This window comes from Cherax quadricarinatus, chromosome 19, assembly GCF_038502225.1.
Source record: "Cherax quadricarinatus isolate ZL_2023a chromosome 19, ASM3850222v1, whole genome shotgun sequence".
In the NCBI taxonomy this organism is placed as follows: domain Eukaryota; kingdom Metazoa; phylum Arthropoda; class Malacostraca; order Decapoda; family Parastacidae; genus Cherax; species Cherax quadricarinatus.
Genome location: NC_091310.1, coordinates 48,338,936 through 48,354,019, shown reverse-complemented (window position 1 = coordinate 48,354,019; position 15,084 = coordinate 48,338,936). Strand labels below are relative to the sequence as shown.

Below are 15,084 nucleotides of genomic sequence, written 5' to 3'. Positions count from 1 at the left end.
TTTTTAACCCCGGAGGGTTAGCCACCCAGGATAACCCAAGAAAGTCAGTGCGTCATCGAGGACTGTCTAACTTATTTCCATTGGGGTCCTTAATCTTGTCCCCCAGGATGCGACCCACACCAGTCGACTAACACCCAGGTACCTATTTGCTGCTAGGTGAACAGGACAATAGGTGTAAGGAAACGTGTCGAAATGTTCCCACCCGCCGGGAATCGAACCCGGGCCCTCCGTGTGTGAAGCGGGAGCTTTAGCCACCAGACCACCGGGCCACCTTCCGTTATGTCATTCACATATACCAAAAACAGCACAGGTCCTAGGACTGACCCCTATGGAACCCCACTTGTCACAGGCGCCCACTCTGACACCTCATCACGTACCATGACTCGTTGTTGCCTCCCTGTCAGGTATTCTCTGATCCATTGCAGTGCCTTTCCTGTTATGTGTGCCTGATCCTCTAGCTTTTACAGTAACCTCTTGTGAGAAAGTGTGTCGAAGGCCTTCTTGCAGTCCAAAAAAATGCAGTCGATCCACCCCTCTCTCTCTTGTCTTCTGTCACCTTGTCATAAAACTCCAGTAGGTTTGTGACACAGGATTTTCCTTCCCTGAAACTGTGCTGGTTGTCAATTATACACTTGTTTCTTTCCAGGTGCTCCACCACTCTCCTCCTGATGATCTTCTCCATGACTTTGCATGCTATACACGTTAGTGATACAGGTCTGTAGTTTAGTGCCTCATGTCTGTCTCCCTTTTTAAAAATTGGGACTACATTTGCCATCTTCCATACCTCAGGGAGTTGCCCAGTTTCAATGGATGTGTTGAAGATCTTTGTTAATGGCACACACAGCATCTCTGCTCCCTCTCTAAAGACCCACGGAGAGATGTTGTCTGGTCCCACCGCCTTTGAGGTGTCAAGTTCACATAGCAGCTTCTTCACCTCCTCCTTGGTTATGTGTACCTCATCCAGCACTTGTTCGTGTACCCCCTGTTCTGATTTCCTGGAGTCCTACTGGTTTCCTCTGTAAATACTTCTTTAAATCTTGTGTTGAGCTCCTGACATACCTCTCGGTCGTTTCTTGTGAACTCCCCATCACCCTTCCTCAGTCTGATTACCCGGTCCTTGACTGTTGTTTTCCTCCTGATGTGGCTGTACAACAGCTTCGGGTCAGACTTGACTTTCGATGCTATGTCATTTTCGTATTGTCGCTGAGTGTGTGTGTGTGTGTATGTGTGCACTGCACTTACCTCCTTCATAGTATAATAGTTAGGTATTAAAAGGACCCTAATGGAAATAAGTCACTTTGACTTTTCTAGGTTCTCTACACATATGTTCCCCTCAAGGAAGGTTCCTTGATGTTGGTGAGGGGCTCTTGATTTAGGGAATTGGATCTGTGCTCCAGTTCCCCGAATTAAGCCTGAATGCCTTCCACATCCCCCCCCCAGGCGCTGTATAATCCTCCGGGTTTAGCGCTTCCCCCTTGATTATAATAATAATAATACACATATGTTGCTATGTATGATAATATATGTAAGTGTATTTGTGTATACCTGAATAAACTTACTTACTTACTACTTACTTATTTACTACTTACTTGCTTGCTTACTTGCTTGCTTGCTTACTTGCTTGTTTGTTTGTTTGCTTGCTTGCTTGCTTGCTTACTTACTTGCTTGCTTGCTTGTTTGTTTGCTTGCTTGCTTACTTGCTTGCTTGCTTACTTGCTTACTTGCTTACTTGCGAGAAGGTAAGAAATAAGGGTGATGAGTGAGGCGCGCCTTGTGGTGGCCCTGTGCACCTAGGGCAGCAAGTTTTGTTGTCTTGTGGAATATTATGAGACAATGGTGTAAATTTTGAGAGCAGCGACACACTTGAGCATTACTTCTGATCCAGCAGGTTGTGATACTTCGAGTTGTGCATTGCATGGTGTGTGGTGGATGAGTGAGAGGTGGATGAGTGTGCAGGTGTGTCATCATCCATTGTTAATGTCTTGTCATAGAAGAGCGCTAAATTCGTAGGGATTTTGTGGTACCTGGGGGGAATAAGAAGTAATCACGTTTGTTCCGAGGAATTGGAAGGTACTTAAAGTTCCTGAGATTGAATCGTTCACCGGCATGAAGGATGATTAATGTATAAGGTGACTCATTTCAAGGAGAATGTTGGAGGTGTCACTGAACGTCTTAAGTGACGTATTTCACATTCCAGTGACTCATATACCGTTGATTCTTGATTCATTATCATTGCACCATTGTACATAGGTGGTGGGATGTATTGTAACAGTGTGTACTGGTGCTGCTACAAGTGTGTGTGGGTGGGCAGGACGAGAACAACCCCCCCCCAAAAAAAAAAAAAAAAAATATTTTCAAAACATTATGTTGTGTAGTCATATATATATTGAAAAGCCCTTAGTATGCCCAGCATTTTGGGCAATTTAGACTGGGATTAAAATTATTTTATACTGGACAGAGTACATATATGTGTTGGGTTATCTTATGTCTAGCATAGGCTGGACAAAATGTGAAACTAAAAGTTAAAAAACAAAACTGAGTGTTAAATTATATAATACAAAAAGAGACCAAGAAATAAACAAATATTTTGTTCACTAGTAATTTATTAATTTTTGCTTGGTTTATTTCATGGCCTGAATAAAAAAATTATGCAATAATTTTGTTTGGTTGCCATAGTATAATGTATAATGAAGTACCATATATAGAATTTAATCTGTTTTATTTAATCTTTGATGTCCATTTTTATATTGTAATACAATGGTTATTGTAGATTTCAACTATAATGAGTTCTCATATTTCCTCACATTGTCAGAAAAATATCTCAAGTTAATATAACCTTGCAAAACATCTTAATCCCTTAGATTATTTGGAAAAGATCCAAGTTAATATTCCTAAGCTTGGCAAAACAACCTAAACAAGCTTAACACAAACTTAAGAAGTTTATTGTTAGTAGCAACCAAATTGTTAAAGTGAATATTTATACAATTATTCAGCTAATTATCTTCTTTTCTCTCTCAAGTAATATTGTTGTGGCATTAGGTTTAATTATGTTGAGTCAGTATATGTAAGGTTAAGAATATGTATGATTAAGATTGTTTCATAATTTTAGTTGATATGTTTATTGGCTTGCCTAAGAATACATTAAAAATCAGTGAAGGAAATTTTTTTTCTCCGTATACTGTACTTGTACTGGTAAAGATAGGTAGGGAAAATATATTTTGAAGTAATGTTGCATTTTCCTCAGGTATTCTGTAGTAACTTGAGTAATTCACAATTACCTTGAAAAAAATACAAATCTAATACAATACTATTGGTTTCAGGATGATTTAGACAAAATATTAAATTCTGAGTCATATTACATACACTAGTTCATACAGTTTTACATAAATTTGTGCCCTGGTTGATTGCCTTGGGCATTATATTAGTATACTAAAAATTTATTTTGAATCAAGATGTTGTCTTAAATACAGTGGTACCTTGGGATACGAGCAGCTCAAAACTCGAGCAGTTATGTAAGTGTATTTATGCAAGTGCTTTTGTAAGTGTATTTTTGGAGGTCTGAAATGGATTAATCTGATTTACAGTATTCCTTCTGGGAACAAATTCATTCAGTATCGGCACTTGAATAGCCTTCTGGAACGAAAAAAATTTGTATCTCAAGGTACCACTGTACTTAAAATTGTATCAGCAAATCATGAAAGTTTTCTTTATTTATTGAACAATTATATCACAGTATTTTTAAATATTGTGATATACCAATTGTTACAGAGAAGTATAGAAAAGGAAAATTTTGACTTTGTAAATGACTGTCAGATCACATCCATCATGATATCAACTTTGACGTAAGTATTAACAAAAGCACCTGTATTTTGGATTTAAAAAGAAAGTCATATGTACCAGAGCATGAAGACTTAAAAATAAGTATTTGAAATTTAAATAAAAATACAATATTTCAGTGTATTGAGAATTTGATCAGTACTGTATGCTATTTACACTTTCTCGCTATTTCACATTTTAATCATTTACATTTTGATAAATGTGCTGTCTGACAAAGTGGGAATAAGTGGTTTAGAAAACCAACAGGTAGTTCACAAATACACTGTACATAGGATGGAAAGGCTCTGTCATACAAGGCCTTAGCACTATGAATCAAATGGTATATACTTTTATCAGTGTCGTGCTTGTCATTAACACCCTTTTTTTCCCCCATCAGTTTAACACTTTCATTTCTTTCTAGATGGATGCCTCGCATCCATATGAAAATAAAAAATGGAATACAGTGGAACCTTGGTACTCGAACAGCTCGCTACTTGAACAATTTGGTATTCAAATGCTTTGTTTGGTAAAAAAATTCGCTCAGTAGACCGTTTGTGTGGCACTCAACCAAACAAACATGACCTGCCAGAACTTCACTGTAAACTGTTTCATGTTTCTTCGCATTTTCTTTTTATATTTGTATATACAAGTCACCATGGGGCCTACGAAGATTAGTGATAACAGTCAACCAAAAAGAAATTGGTTGGAAAAAATTCGTTCAGTACTTGAACAGATGAGCACTCAAACAGCCTTCTGGAACGAATTAAGTTCGAGTACCGAGGTTCCACTGTATTGACCATGATGAAAGTTGTAATATAAAATTTTGAACATCATTTTCAGACTTATCTCAAAGCTAGCAATGGCAGTTGATGAACTGATGGAGATTCCCGGGACCAATGAGGAGTTGGGGAGACCAGAGGATGATATGGGTATATCTTACTCTCTCGACATGTTTCGTGAACATGAAGAAGTGCAACAGATGCTGAGCTCCATAGAAAAAGCAGTTGAAAACCAGTTCACTGCTGAAAAAGCTTTCGAAACTTTGAAGACAATCTTAGATTATTATCAGGTAGTATTTAATTATTGTTGAAATGACCTCCCAACCTTAACTACAAATACAAATACATAGTTTATTTCTTTTCTGATTAATATTTTGTTATAAACAATGTATAAATCTATACAATAAAAGCTCACATTAATGGATTTTGGTAATTTTGGGGGAAAAAATTAGCAGGACAAATGTTGGAAGTATTGGACAGAACAGACAAAAGTCCATCTTTATAGATTTTGTTCATAGTGTACATTTGTCTTCTGAAGTATTAGCAAGCCTTATGACTCCAACATTTGTCCAGTATGAGCCAGAGCAACCACATCTAGGACCTGTCTGTCTGTTCATTGTTCCATGAGCCATAGGCCACTCATGCCACTGTTTGTGCTCACTCACTCACACTGGCCATCTCCCACCAAGATGGGGTGACCTAAAAAAGAAGAAACACTGTCACCATCACTGCCTTGCCAGAGGGGTGCCAATACTGCAGTTCAAAATTGAAAATAACCCCGCCCCTCCTTCAGAGTGCAGGCGCTGTACTTGCCACCGCCAGGACCCAAGTCTGTCTACCAATTTTTCCTGAATCCCTTAATAAATGTTACCTCACTCACTCCAGCTTTTCAAGTACCAAATAACCATTTGCCTCCACTCATTAATCTTATTAGTCTTTTTTGTTCATTATATTCCAGTGGTTTTGTAACAAATTTTTAACCTAAAAATAAAGTGTAATAAAGTCTAAGAACTAACTAGTTATGTAGTTTCAAATAACCAATATTTGGTCAATTCATAAGTATGGTAGATATTATGACAATATATTGTAAATAATACAGTTTGAATCATCTGCTTTCTTGAATTAAACTTGATTACCTTCTATTTCTCAGGTGCTGCATGGGTTTAGCACTTTCCAATGAATACAGTATTAATCATGTATTATAAGTATCAGAGGTTTCTTCTCTGCTGACTGTATTGGCATATCCTCCTCAGGAACAACCTCATCTCTTAGACCCACACCTGGAGGGGATTCTCACGCAGTTGGTGAAAATTACACGCAATCCAAACAACAAAAATGAAGTCATTAGTCAGGCTTTTAAATACCTCTGGCTTGTCATCAAAGTTCGTGGTTACAAAACTATTGTCAGAAAGCTTCCTCATGAGGTAATCTTTTTTTTTCTCTCTGCCATTTTTTCCATGAGAAAAATAGTATTAATTCTTGTTCACAATTTGTGTATATTTAAAAAAGGTAGTATAATCAGCACTTTTTGATCTCATTTCTAATTTACTACAGTATTATTATTATTATTATTTTTTTTTTAACAAGTTGGCCATCTCCCACCGAGGCAGGGTGACCTAAAACGAAAGAAAATCCCCAAAAAGAAAATACTTTCATCATCATTCAACACTTTCATCTCACTCACACATAATCACTGTTTTTGCAGAGGTGCTCAGAATACAGCGGTTTAGAAGTATATACATATAAAGATACACAGCATATCCCTCCAAACTGCCAATATCCCAAACCCCTCCATTAAAGTGCAGGCATTGTACTTCCCATTTCCAGGACTCAAGTCCGGCTATATAAAATAACTGGTTTCCCTGAATCTCTTCATTAAACATTACCCTGCTCACACTCCAACAGCTCGTCAGGTCCCAAATACCATTTGTCTTCATTCACTCCTATCTAACACGCTCACGCACGCTTGCTGGAAGTCCAAGTATTATGTATATGGTAATAAAATAGCATTTTCATTACAGTAAATTAAAGTTACCTTGTTAAACTGCTAGGTTAAGAAATTCTCAACTGATTTTTCTGTTTAGTACTCTGTGCATTTATTTTTAGAAAGCCATAAATTTTTCAGTAATGTATATGAAGCATTTTGTTAAATTTCACTAACTAATCCCTACACCCATTTTTGGTGTACAAATTATGGGTTGTCTACTTTTGGTATTCTTTGTTTCACATATTTAAATAATGCCTCATATTTTTGCATCAGCTCGTCTTTCTATATTCTTCATACCCAGTATATACTTGTTTTTCTAGTATTGTATACCTTCAAAATTAATGTTAGTTAGAAAGCACTTGTCCTTTTCCACTCTATTCATTAGCTTTTAAACACTTCATCCTGCATAATGGAGATTTTTGTTTAAGGTGTCCATTTATGTAAAATTAACTTTGATTGACAGGTTAAAGACCTTCATCCAGTTCTGGAAATGCTGGAAACCCCAGAAGGTAGCTCAGATTTTTATGAAAGCTATGTTCTCCTACTATGGTTGTCCATCATCGTCTATATGCCTTTCAATATGATGGGCTTTGACACTACAGCAGTTGCTGAGAGTCAGCACACTGGAGCAAGTGTTGTTGACAGGTGAGCTACCTTAGTGTATACATTTTATTGTATAGCAGTTGGTTTATTGGTTGCAATCCTTCATTGAAGTATTGTTGAAAGATGTTTTGATAGAACATTATTTGCCATTACAGCATCTGGGTAATTTATTCTGTTGTTTTGAGAGTTTTGATTTTTTTTTTCAACAAACTGGCCATATCCCACCATACCCTAGCCTTGGCTGGTTCACAATATTGTACAGTATATGCATTCATTCCTGTTTAGTTTGGCATTAAATAAACTGAGTTTTTGTTTATAAGTCAACCTTGTACAGTAAGCGAGAGAATGTAAAAAGGAATTCAGAAAAATAGTTTCATACATTTGACTGTTTCTTTTCAAATGTTTTCAACGCGAAGGTCATTTTACACGTTTTCTAATATTTCTCTATTCCAATAATCCCCAGTCTTACAGCTCAAATGTAATTTTTTGTTTTGTTTCACCAGGATATTTACTGTTATCAAAACCCATCTGAAGTCTGGCCAGAAGTCGAATGAGATGGCAGCCTATCTGGCATCGAGGTTTATTACAAGGCCTGACTTAAAAGACCGTTATCTGCCAGAATTTTTAAACTATTCTTTTGAGGTGAAGTATAGAAACACTTTGTACCCATACATGTAGTAGCTTAATTAAAATTTGATACTACTGTAGTGTATAAGGCTAGTTTTATTAATGTAGAAGTATTGTGGTATCCTTACAGGTACTAGAAAATGCCTCGCAAGCAGATGTACATGGTGTATTCCACAAGCTAGGAGTTCTACGAGCTATGGGTTTGATTTTCAAGCATGGGAAACGAGAGGAACTGTTCCCCTTCTCCCAGGATGTCTTGTCACGTCTCATAAAGTGTCAAGTAACCACCAGCAGTGATGCTCCCATCAGGAAATTGGCCATGAAGCTCATTCAGCGCATTGGTGAGTTCCATTTTTTAATTTCCTCAAAATGAGTTAATAAATGTAAAATGTATTCATTTAAATATTGTGCAAGGAGTTTGCCGTGGCTTTGCCTTATGTCATGGAGATTAATACTGTAATTAAAAAATGTTTTAATTGCAGGGCTGACATTTTTGAAACCAAGAGTAGCAGCTTGGAGGTACCAGCGGGGAAGCCGAAGCCTTGCTATGAATGTCCAAGGGGCAACCTCTGAGGGTGAGACAGCACATGAGAAAGTGGAGGAGGAAGAGGAGGACGAGGTGGCTGGAGAGATTGAGGAGGTCATAGACTGCTTATTACAAGGCCTTAAAGATAAAGATACAGTAGTCAGGTAATTCAGTATTTGTGCATAATTATTTTTAAGGCAATATTTGAAATATAAAAATTGAGTTGTTGTGTGATGCTTAATGGAAATTGTATCAAAGGGCGAGTATGAAAAATGTTATTATTTCAGGGAGGTTATATTTGCCTGCAGTAGTGTTTGCAATTCAGTTCCATTTATTGCCTCCTTTTACTAGCAATTGAACCCAACCCTCAAAGTTTGCAATTCTTTAATGTTAGCAACAGTGTTGTATGACCCTTTTGGGTTTATTGCTTATGTTGATATTATTATTATTATTAATGTCATTGCCAGGTACTGTACAGGGAAATAAAAAGAATTCTTTTTACTTTTTCTGTTCTTCAAGAAACAGTGTCCAGATCTATCTTGTCACCATTTGCAAGGTGGGGTGAATGATATATATTATTATTGCTGCAACTTTCTGCAGCTGAATGAAGATCCATAGGGCAGTGTCTTGAGTATCACCCACTTTAGCGGGGGTATTGATAGTGTTGTGAGTTTTTTTACCCAGAGAACTTTTTGAGGTACACCTACCATCCGACTTATGACTGAGTTCGATTCCGAGAAACCGGTAGTAAGTCGAAATGGTCGTAAGTCGAAATGGTCGTAAGTCGAACTTTACTACTGAATATCAACAAAACATTTTTGTAATGACTTTATTTTATTGTTTTATTTTGGTATTTCATGTTTTACTTTACTTTTTATATTGTTAGGACTGTATTTTATACTGTAAGGTTTAGGATAAACACTGTGTACAACACAAATAGTTGTTTATTTCCCAGAAATTTGGCATAAAAAACATAGTCGTAAGTCGAGTGGTCGTAAGTCGAGCAGGTCGTAAGTCGGATGGTAGGTGTATCTATGTGGTTGATCTGCCTATCAGCAGCCATATTCCTTAGGGAGAGTGGCATCGTCTGCAGGTTGATGAACAAGTCTGAATTGTACTCGGTTTTCTACCTAAAAGACTAGCTGTGCATTTTATGAGAGAATGAAATGGATGGTACCATGTGGTTCTGCACAGTATTGTCATTCCTTCATATTAAAACGTTCAAAATGGATGCAAAGTAATCCTTGAACAACTTGAAGGTGGCATCTCACTTTTCCTGAAGCCCTAACCATTGGACCTGGTTTACGTTATGTAACATTATGGCTTGATTATGACATTTAGGTCTATTCGTCAGCTTGCTCTTTTCTTTTGAAAATAACAGACCTTGTACATGATCTGGGTGTCTTGCACTTACCAGGTTATCTAAACAATAAATAATTTTAATTGTTTTATGTATTAGATGGTCTGCAGCCAAGGGTATTGGTCGTGTGACGGGTCGCTTACCTCAAGAATTTGGAGATGAAGTTGTTGGAGCTCTACTGGAACTGTTCTCTACGAGGGAGTCTGATAAAGCTTGGCATGGAGGATGTCTTGCATTAGCAGAACTAGGTAAGCTGCAGTCTTCTTCACTTAAAACCCCAGAGTTGAAAGACAAGATGATTGTATACAAAATCACTGAACTGTACAATGCTTTTAACTCAAATAAACCTTTAGGGATTTTTTTTCCTCACTGTTGGAAGTCAATGTGATTTACTATAATACAGCAGATCCCCATCTGACAATTTTCTACACTCATGATATTGGCACTTTGAACACTTTAAACAATTAATGACTAATGAACAATGATCTACGATTATGATCATTGCAAATGTTAAAAAAAATCAAAATATAGTGTTGTCTTTGCCTTTTTTTTTAACCAAATGCATTCAGTTTTGCATATAATTATTTTATACATGTGTGAAGAGTTCATGTTTGTTATGTAGAGATTGGCAAATAACAGTAGATTTAATTATTACAGTTTTGTTAAAGCTGGATAATTTTTATATTTTTTCTCTTTCATCTCATTCAAATGGTTATTGTGATTTCACATGCTGTCGGAGTGTGAGCAAAGTAACATTTATGAAGAGATTCAGGGAAACAGGTTAGCTGGACTTGAGTCCTGGAGGTGGGAAGTACAGTGCCTGTGATCTGAAGGAGGGGTGGAGAAATGTTGCAGTTTTTTATCTGTAGTGTAGGCGCAAGACAGTGATGGAGTGAGAAAGTGATGAAAGCATTTCTTCTTTTTCGGGTTGCTCTGCCTTGGTGGGAAACGGCCAATATATTAATAAAAAATTTAATTAATAATAATACTGTAGTAATTTGAGCTTATAATTGTTGAGTGCTTGTTCTTTTGAGAGATTTTCAAGTACTCACACATCAAACCATAAATACAGCAACTAAGATAAAAAAAAGAATTCTAAAGCTCTAGAAAAGAGATGTGCTTTCCACATGAGTTTTGCCACGTGAATAGTTTTTTTTTTTTTAACACAATGGCCATCTCCTACTAAGGGAGGGTGACCATCATTCACACTATCACTGTATTGCCAGACCCCTCCTTTAGAGTGCAGGCACTTTGCCTCCCACCTCCAGGACTCTTGTCCAGCTAACTGGATAGTTTTATTGTATACAAATAGAAAACACCTAACAATCTAACATAACTTAATGTAACCTATCTAAAGGAACCTAATATAACCTAACTAAACCAAACCTAGCCTAACTTAAAATAATCTAGAATAACTGAATAAGGAATTATTCTATAGTGGCACTCACGTAACATGCAAAATTGTGTTGAATTATATCATAAAAAATAAATTTACGTGTACAGTATCACAATTGGCAGGAATTACTGTACTCTGGTATCAGCCAATCTGGAAATACACATGTTTGCTGTGATTGGCCAGGTGTGTCATGTGACTGGTGATCCATCAGATGTCATGTGAGTGGTGATTCATCAGATGTCTTGTGACTGGTGATTCATCAGGTGTGTCACATGACTTTGTGGTAATTGGCCAGGCATTTCATGTGACTGCATACTAACAATTGATAAGCTCTTCTGAAGTACATACTAGCTATTATGAAGATATTATTTTTTTGCTAATATCTCTCAAATTAAAAAATGCATAAAAAATAACTGTTTTTGCTGGGGTTTAACTACTTTGCTTTAATTTTAAAAATTAAATAATGCCTGAATTTTTATAAGCCTTCCTTTCTTCAATACAGAGTACATAGTGAAGTAAATTACACATTATGTACACATATTACATAAATACTTCAACCATGTGTTGTACAGTCTTCATAATTTTGTCAGTACAGTATAGATGAAACAATTAATAAATACCACAAACTTGTGGTATTTATTAACACTATAAGGTATATATGGTATGCAGTACCAGTTATTCAACTCATTTTTAGTTTGTGGACATAAAATTGCTGGAATATAGCACAGCTCAGCATGCAGAACAGGCATTCATCTCTTTATGTAGTAGATAAATTTCAGACCTATGAATGACACATATAGGGAAGTTGCATAAATACATGTATATGGTTGTACTAGTGGCACCAGCTAATACTCTGCTGTCTTATCCCACAGTCCAGAAGCTTTCATGGTGCATCTGTTTTTTTTTTCTTTTCCAACAAGTCAGCTGTCTCCCACCGAGGCAGGGTGACCCAAAAAGAAAGAAAATCCCCAAAAAGAAAATACTTTCATCATCACTCAACACTTTCACCTCACTTATACATAATCACTGTGTTTGCAGAGGTGCCCAGAATACAATTTAGAAGTATATATGTACCGAGGCAGGGTGACCCAAAAAAGAAAGAAAATCCCCAAAAAGAAAATACTTTCATCATCATTCAACACTTTCACCACACTCACACATTATCACTGCTTTTGCAGAGGTGCTCAGAATACAACAGTTTAGAAGCATATACGTATAAAGATACACAACATATCCCTCCAAACTGCCAATATCTCAAACCCCTCCTTTAAAGTGCAGGCATTGTACTTCCCATTTCCAGTACTCAAGTCCAGCTATGTAAAAATAACCAGTTTCCCTGAATCCCATCACTAAATATTACCCTGCTCACACTCCAACAGATCATCAGGTCCCAAATTCCATTCGTCTCCATTCACTCCTCTCTAACACGCTCACGCACGCTTGCTGGAAATCCAAGCCCCTCGAACATGAAACCTCCTTTACCCCCTCCCTCCAACCTTTTCGAGGATGACCCTTACCCTGCCTTCCTTCCCCTACAGATTTATATGTTCTGTATGTCAGTCTATTTTGATCCATTCTCTCTAAATGACCAAACCACCTCAACAACCCCTCTTCTCCTCTCTGACTAATACTTTTATTAACTCCACACCTCCTAATTTCCACACTCCAAATTCTCTGCATAATATTTACATCACACATTGCCCTTAGACAGGACATCTTCACCACCTCAAACCGCCTCCTCGCTGCAGCATTTACAACCCAAGCTTCACACCCATGTAAGAGTGTTGGTACCATTATACTTTGATACATTCCCTTCTTTGCTTCCATAGATAATGTTTTTTGCCTCCACATATACCTCGATGCACCACTCACCTTTTTTCTTCATCAATTCTGTGGTTAACCTCATCCTTCATAAATCCATCCACTGACACGTCAGCTCCCAAATATCTGAAAACATTCATTTCTTCCATACTTCTCTCCAATTTGATATCCAATTTTTCCTTATCTAAATCATTTGATACCCTCATCACCTTACTCTTTTCTATGTTCACTTTCAACTTTCTGCCTTTACACACACTCACAAACTTGTCCACTAACCTTTGCAACTTTTCTTTTAGAGTCTCCCATAAGCACAGTATCATCAGCAAAAAGTAACTGTGTCAATTCCCATTTTGTATTTGAGTCCCCATAATTTAATCCCATCCCTCTCTCCAACACCCTAGCATTTACTTCTTTTACAACCCCGTCTATAAATATATTAAACAACAATGGTGACATTACACATCCCTGTCTAAGACCTACTTTTACTGGGAAGTAGTCTCCCTCTCTTCTACACACCCTAACCTGAGCCTCACTATTATCATAAAAACTCTTTACATCATTTACTAACTTACAACCTATTCCATATACTTGCAACATCTGTCACATTGCTCTCCTATCCACCGTCTGCCTTTTCTAAATCCATAAATGCAATGAAAACTTCCTTACCTTTATCTAAATACTGTTCTTATACCCCTGAAAGCCATTTAGTTTATAAACCTAGGATAAGTAATAATGAGTGACTGTTATTGAATAAACAAAATAGTAAGAGGTCCCTTTGATACAACCATTTCATAGAAGTGCTTATTGTAAACTCATTGTAAATATAATGGCTGGATGGTTACAGAGTTAAGTCTACTATATGCATGAACCACAGTTTAAGTCCCCATCCAGTTGTCTGTTTATTCATTTAATTCATTTAGTCATTCATTATCTTTATTTTGGGTTTATACTTTTTTTTTTTTCAACAAGTCGGCTGTCTCCCACCGAGGCAGGGTGACCCAAAAAAAGAAAGAAAATCCCCAAAAAGAAAATATTTTCATCATCATTCAACACTTTCACCTCACTCACACGTAATCACTGTTTTTGCAGAGGTGCTCAGAATACAACAGTTTAGAAGCATATACATACAAAGATACACAACATGTATATATTATGTATCTTAGCTGTGTTAAAATAAACATGGTAAGGGAAATTTCTGTATAAGTATGGTAAATACCATACAGGTTAATACTGTGGATTTTTAAATTTTATAATAAATTCTTTAATAAATGCTACAGTGTACTTTATATTAGCCATGTTTTAATCTTGGATGTATGGTAATAAGAAAGGGTACATTATCGACTAAATGAACTACATGTTGGATTGGAACAGCCCGCCGTGGTTTGCTGCTGCCTGAACGTTTGCCAGCTGTTGCACCAGTAATAGATAAGGCCCTTGTCTATGATGAGCTCAGAGGACAGTGTTCTGTGGGTTCTAATATACGGTAAGTCAAGTCTTAAAAACTTGTTAATCATTTTTTTTTTCATTTCTGGATGGTGTTTTGGTACTATACTTGTATTGAATTTCCCCAAAATTTGTAAATTTTTGTCACATAAAATACTTAACTAGCTGTATTCCAGTGGCTGAACAATCCGAGAAAGGTATCCTTGTATCCTATAAGTCCTGGTCACTCTACCTCAATGGATGTGGAAGACATAGTGAAGGGCATTTATTATAATCTAATGCAACAAAATATAACAAGTAAATTGTAAGTAGATTTTTGGGACTGTATTAGTCCAAACATTCAGATACATGAATAAATCATTAGTCTGTGTATTTCTCACTTTAAACTTGTTCAATAAATGTTATTTAATAAATCTCTATTCCTCTTTCATTAACAGGGATGCAGCTTGCTATTTGTGTTGGGCATTTGCTCGTGCCTACCACCCAGACCAGATGACCACTTATGTTAAGCAGCTTGCTACTGGACTTTTGATAGTGGCACTGTTTGACAGAGAGGTAGGAGATGAGCTTTCTGAAGATATTCACAATGTCAGATATATATGTGTGGAAGACTGGATTAGTCTGAATACGTTGTAAAAATAAGGCCTTTGAAAAATCATTGAAAATTAGGTATATTTGCTAGACCTTCCAAAAGACAAATGTATAATTCAGAGGGCTGAGAAAAAT

General features: G+C 36.8%; 1 protein-coding gene across 4 annotated transcripts in view; it reads left to right on the top strand.

Moving 5' to 3' along the window:
- The first annotated feature begins 1,751 nt into the window (after positions 1-1,751).
- The window catches only part of Tbcd (tubulin folding cofactor D), a 51,933-nt gene continuing 38,600 nt past the window's right edge, over positions 1,752-15,084 (top strand). Inside the window, exons 1-10 of one of the 4 annotated variants that reach the window (XM_053776236.2) lie at positions 1,752-1,888; positions 4,657-4,885; positions 5,849-6,019; positions 7,046-7,227; positions 7,689-7,827; positions 7,943-8,153; positions 8,295-8,502; positions 9,798-9,946; positions 14,287-14,398; positions 14,796-14,913. In XM_053776236.2, the coding sequence (XP_053632211.1) occupies positions 4,676-4,885; positions 5,849-6,019; positions 7,046-7,227; positions 7,689-7,827; positions 7,943-8,153; positions 8,295-8,502; positions 9,798-9,946; positions 14,287-14,398; positions 14,796-14,913 (1,500 nt within the window). In that variant the 5' untranslated portion in view covers positions 1,752-1,888; positions 4,657-4,675. Of the gene's footprint in view, positions 2,071-3,731; positions 3,843-4,656; positions 4,886-5,848; positions 6,020-7,045; positions 7,228-7,688; positions 7,828-7,942; positions 8,154-8,294; positions 8,503-9,797; positions 9,947-14,286; positions 14,399-14,795; positions 14,914-15,084 lie in introns of those variants that run through there. The other 3 variants (XM_053776237.2, XM_053776238.2, XM_053776235.2) reach the window with 3 other exon arrangements.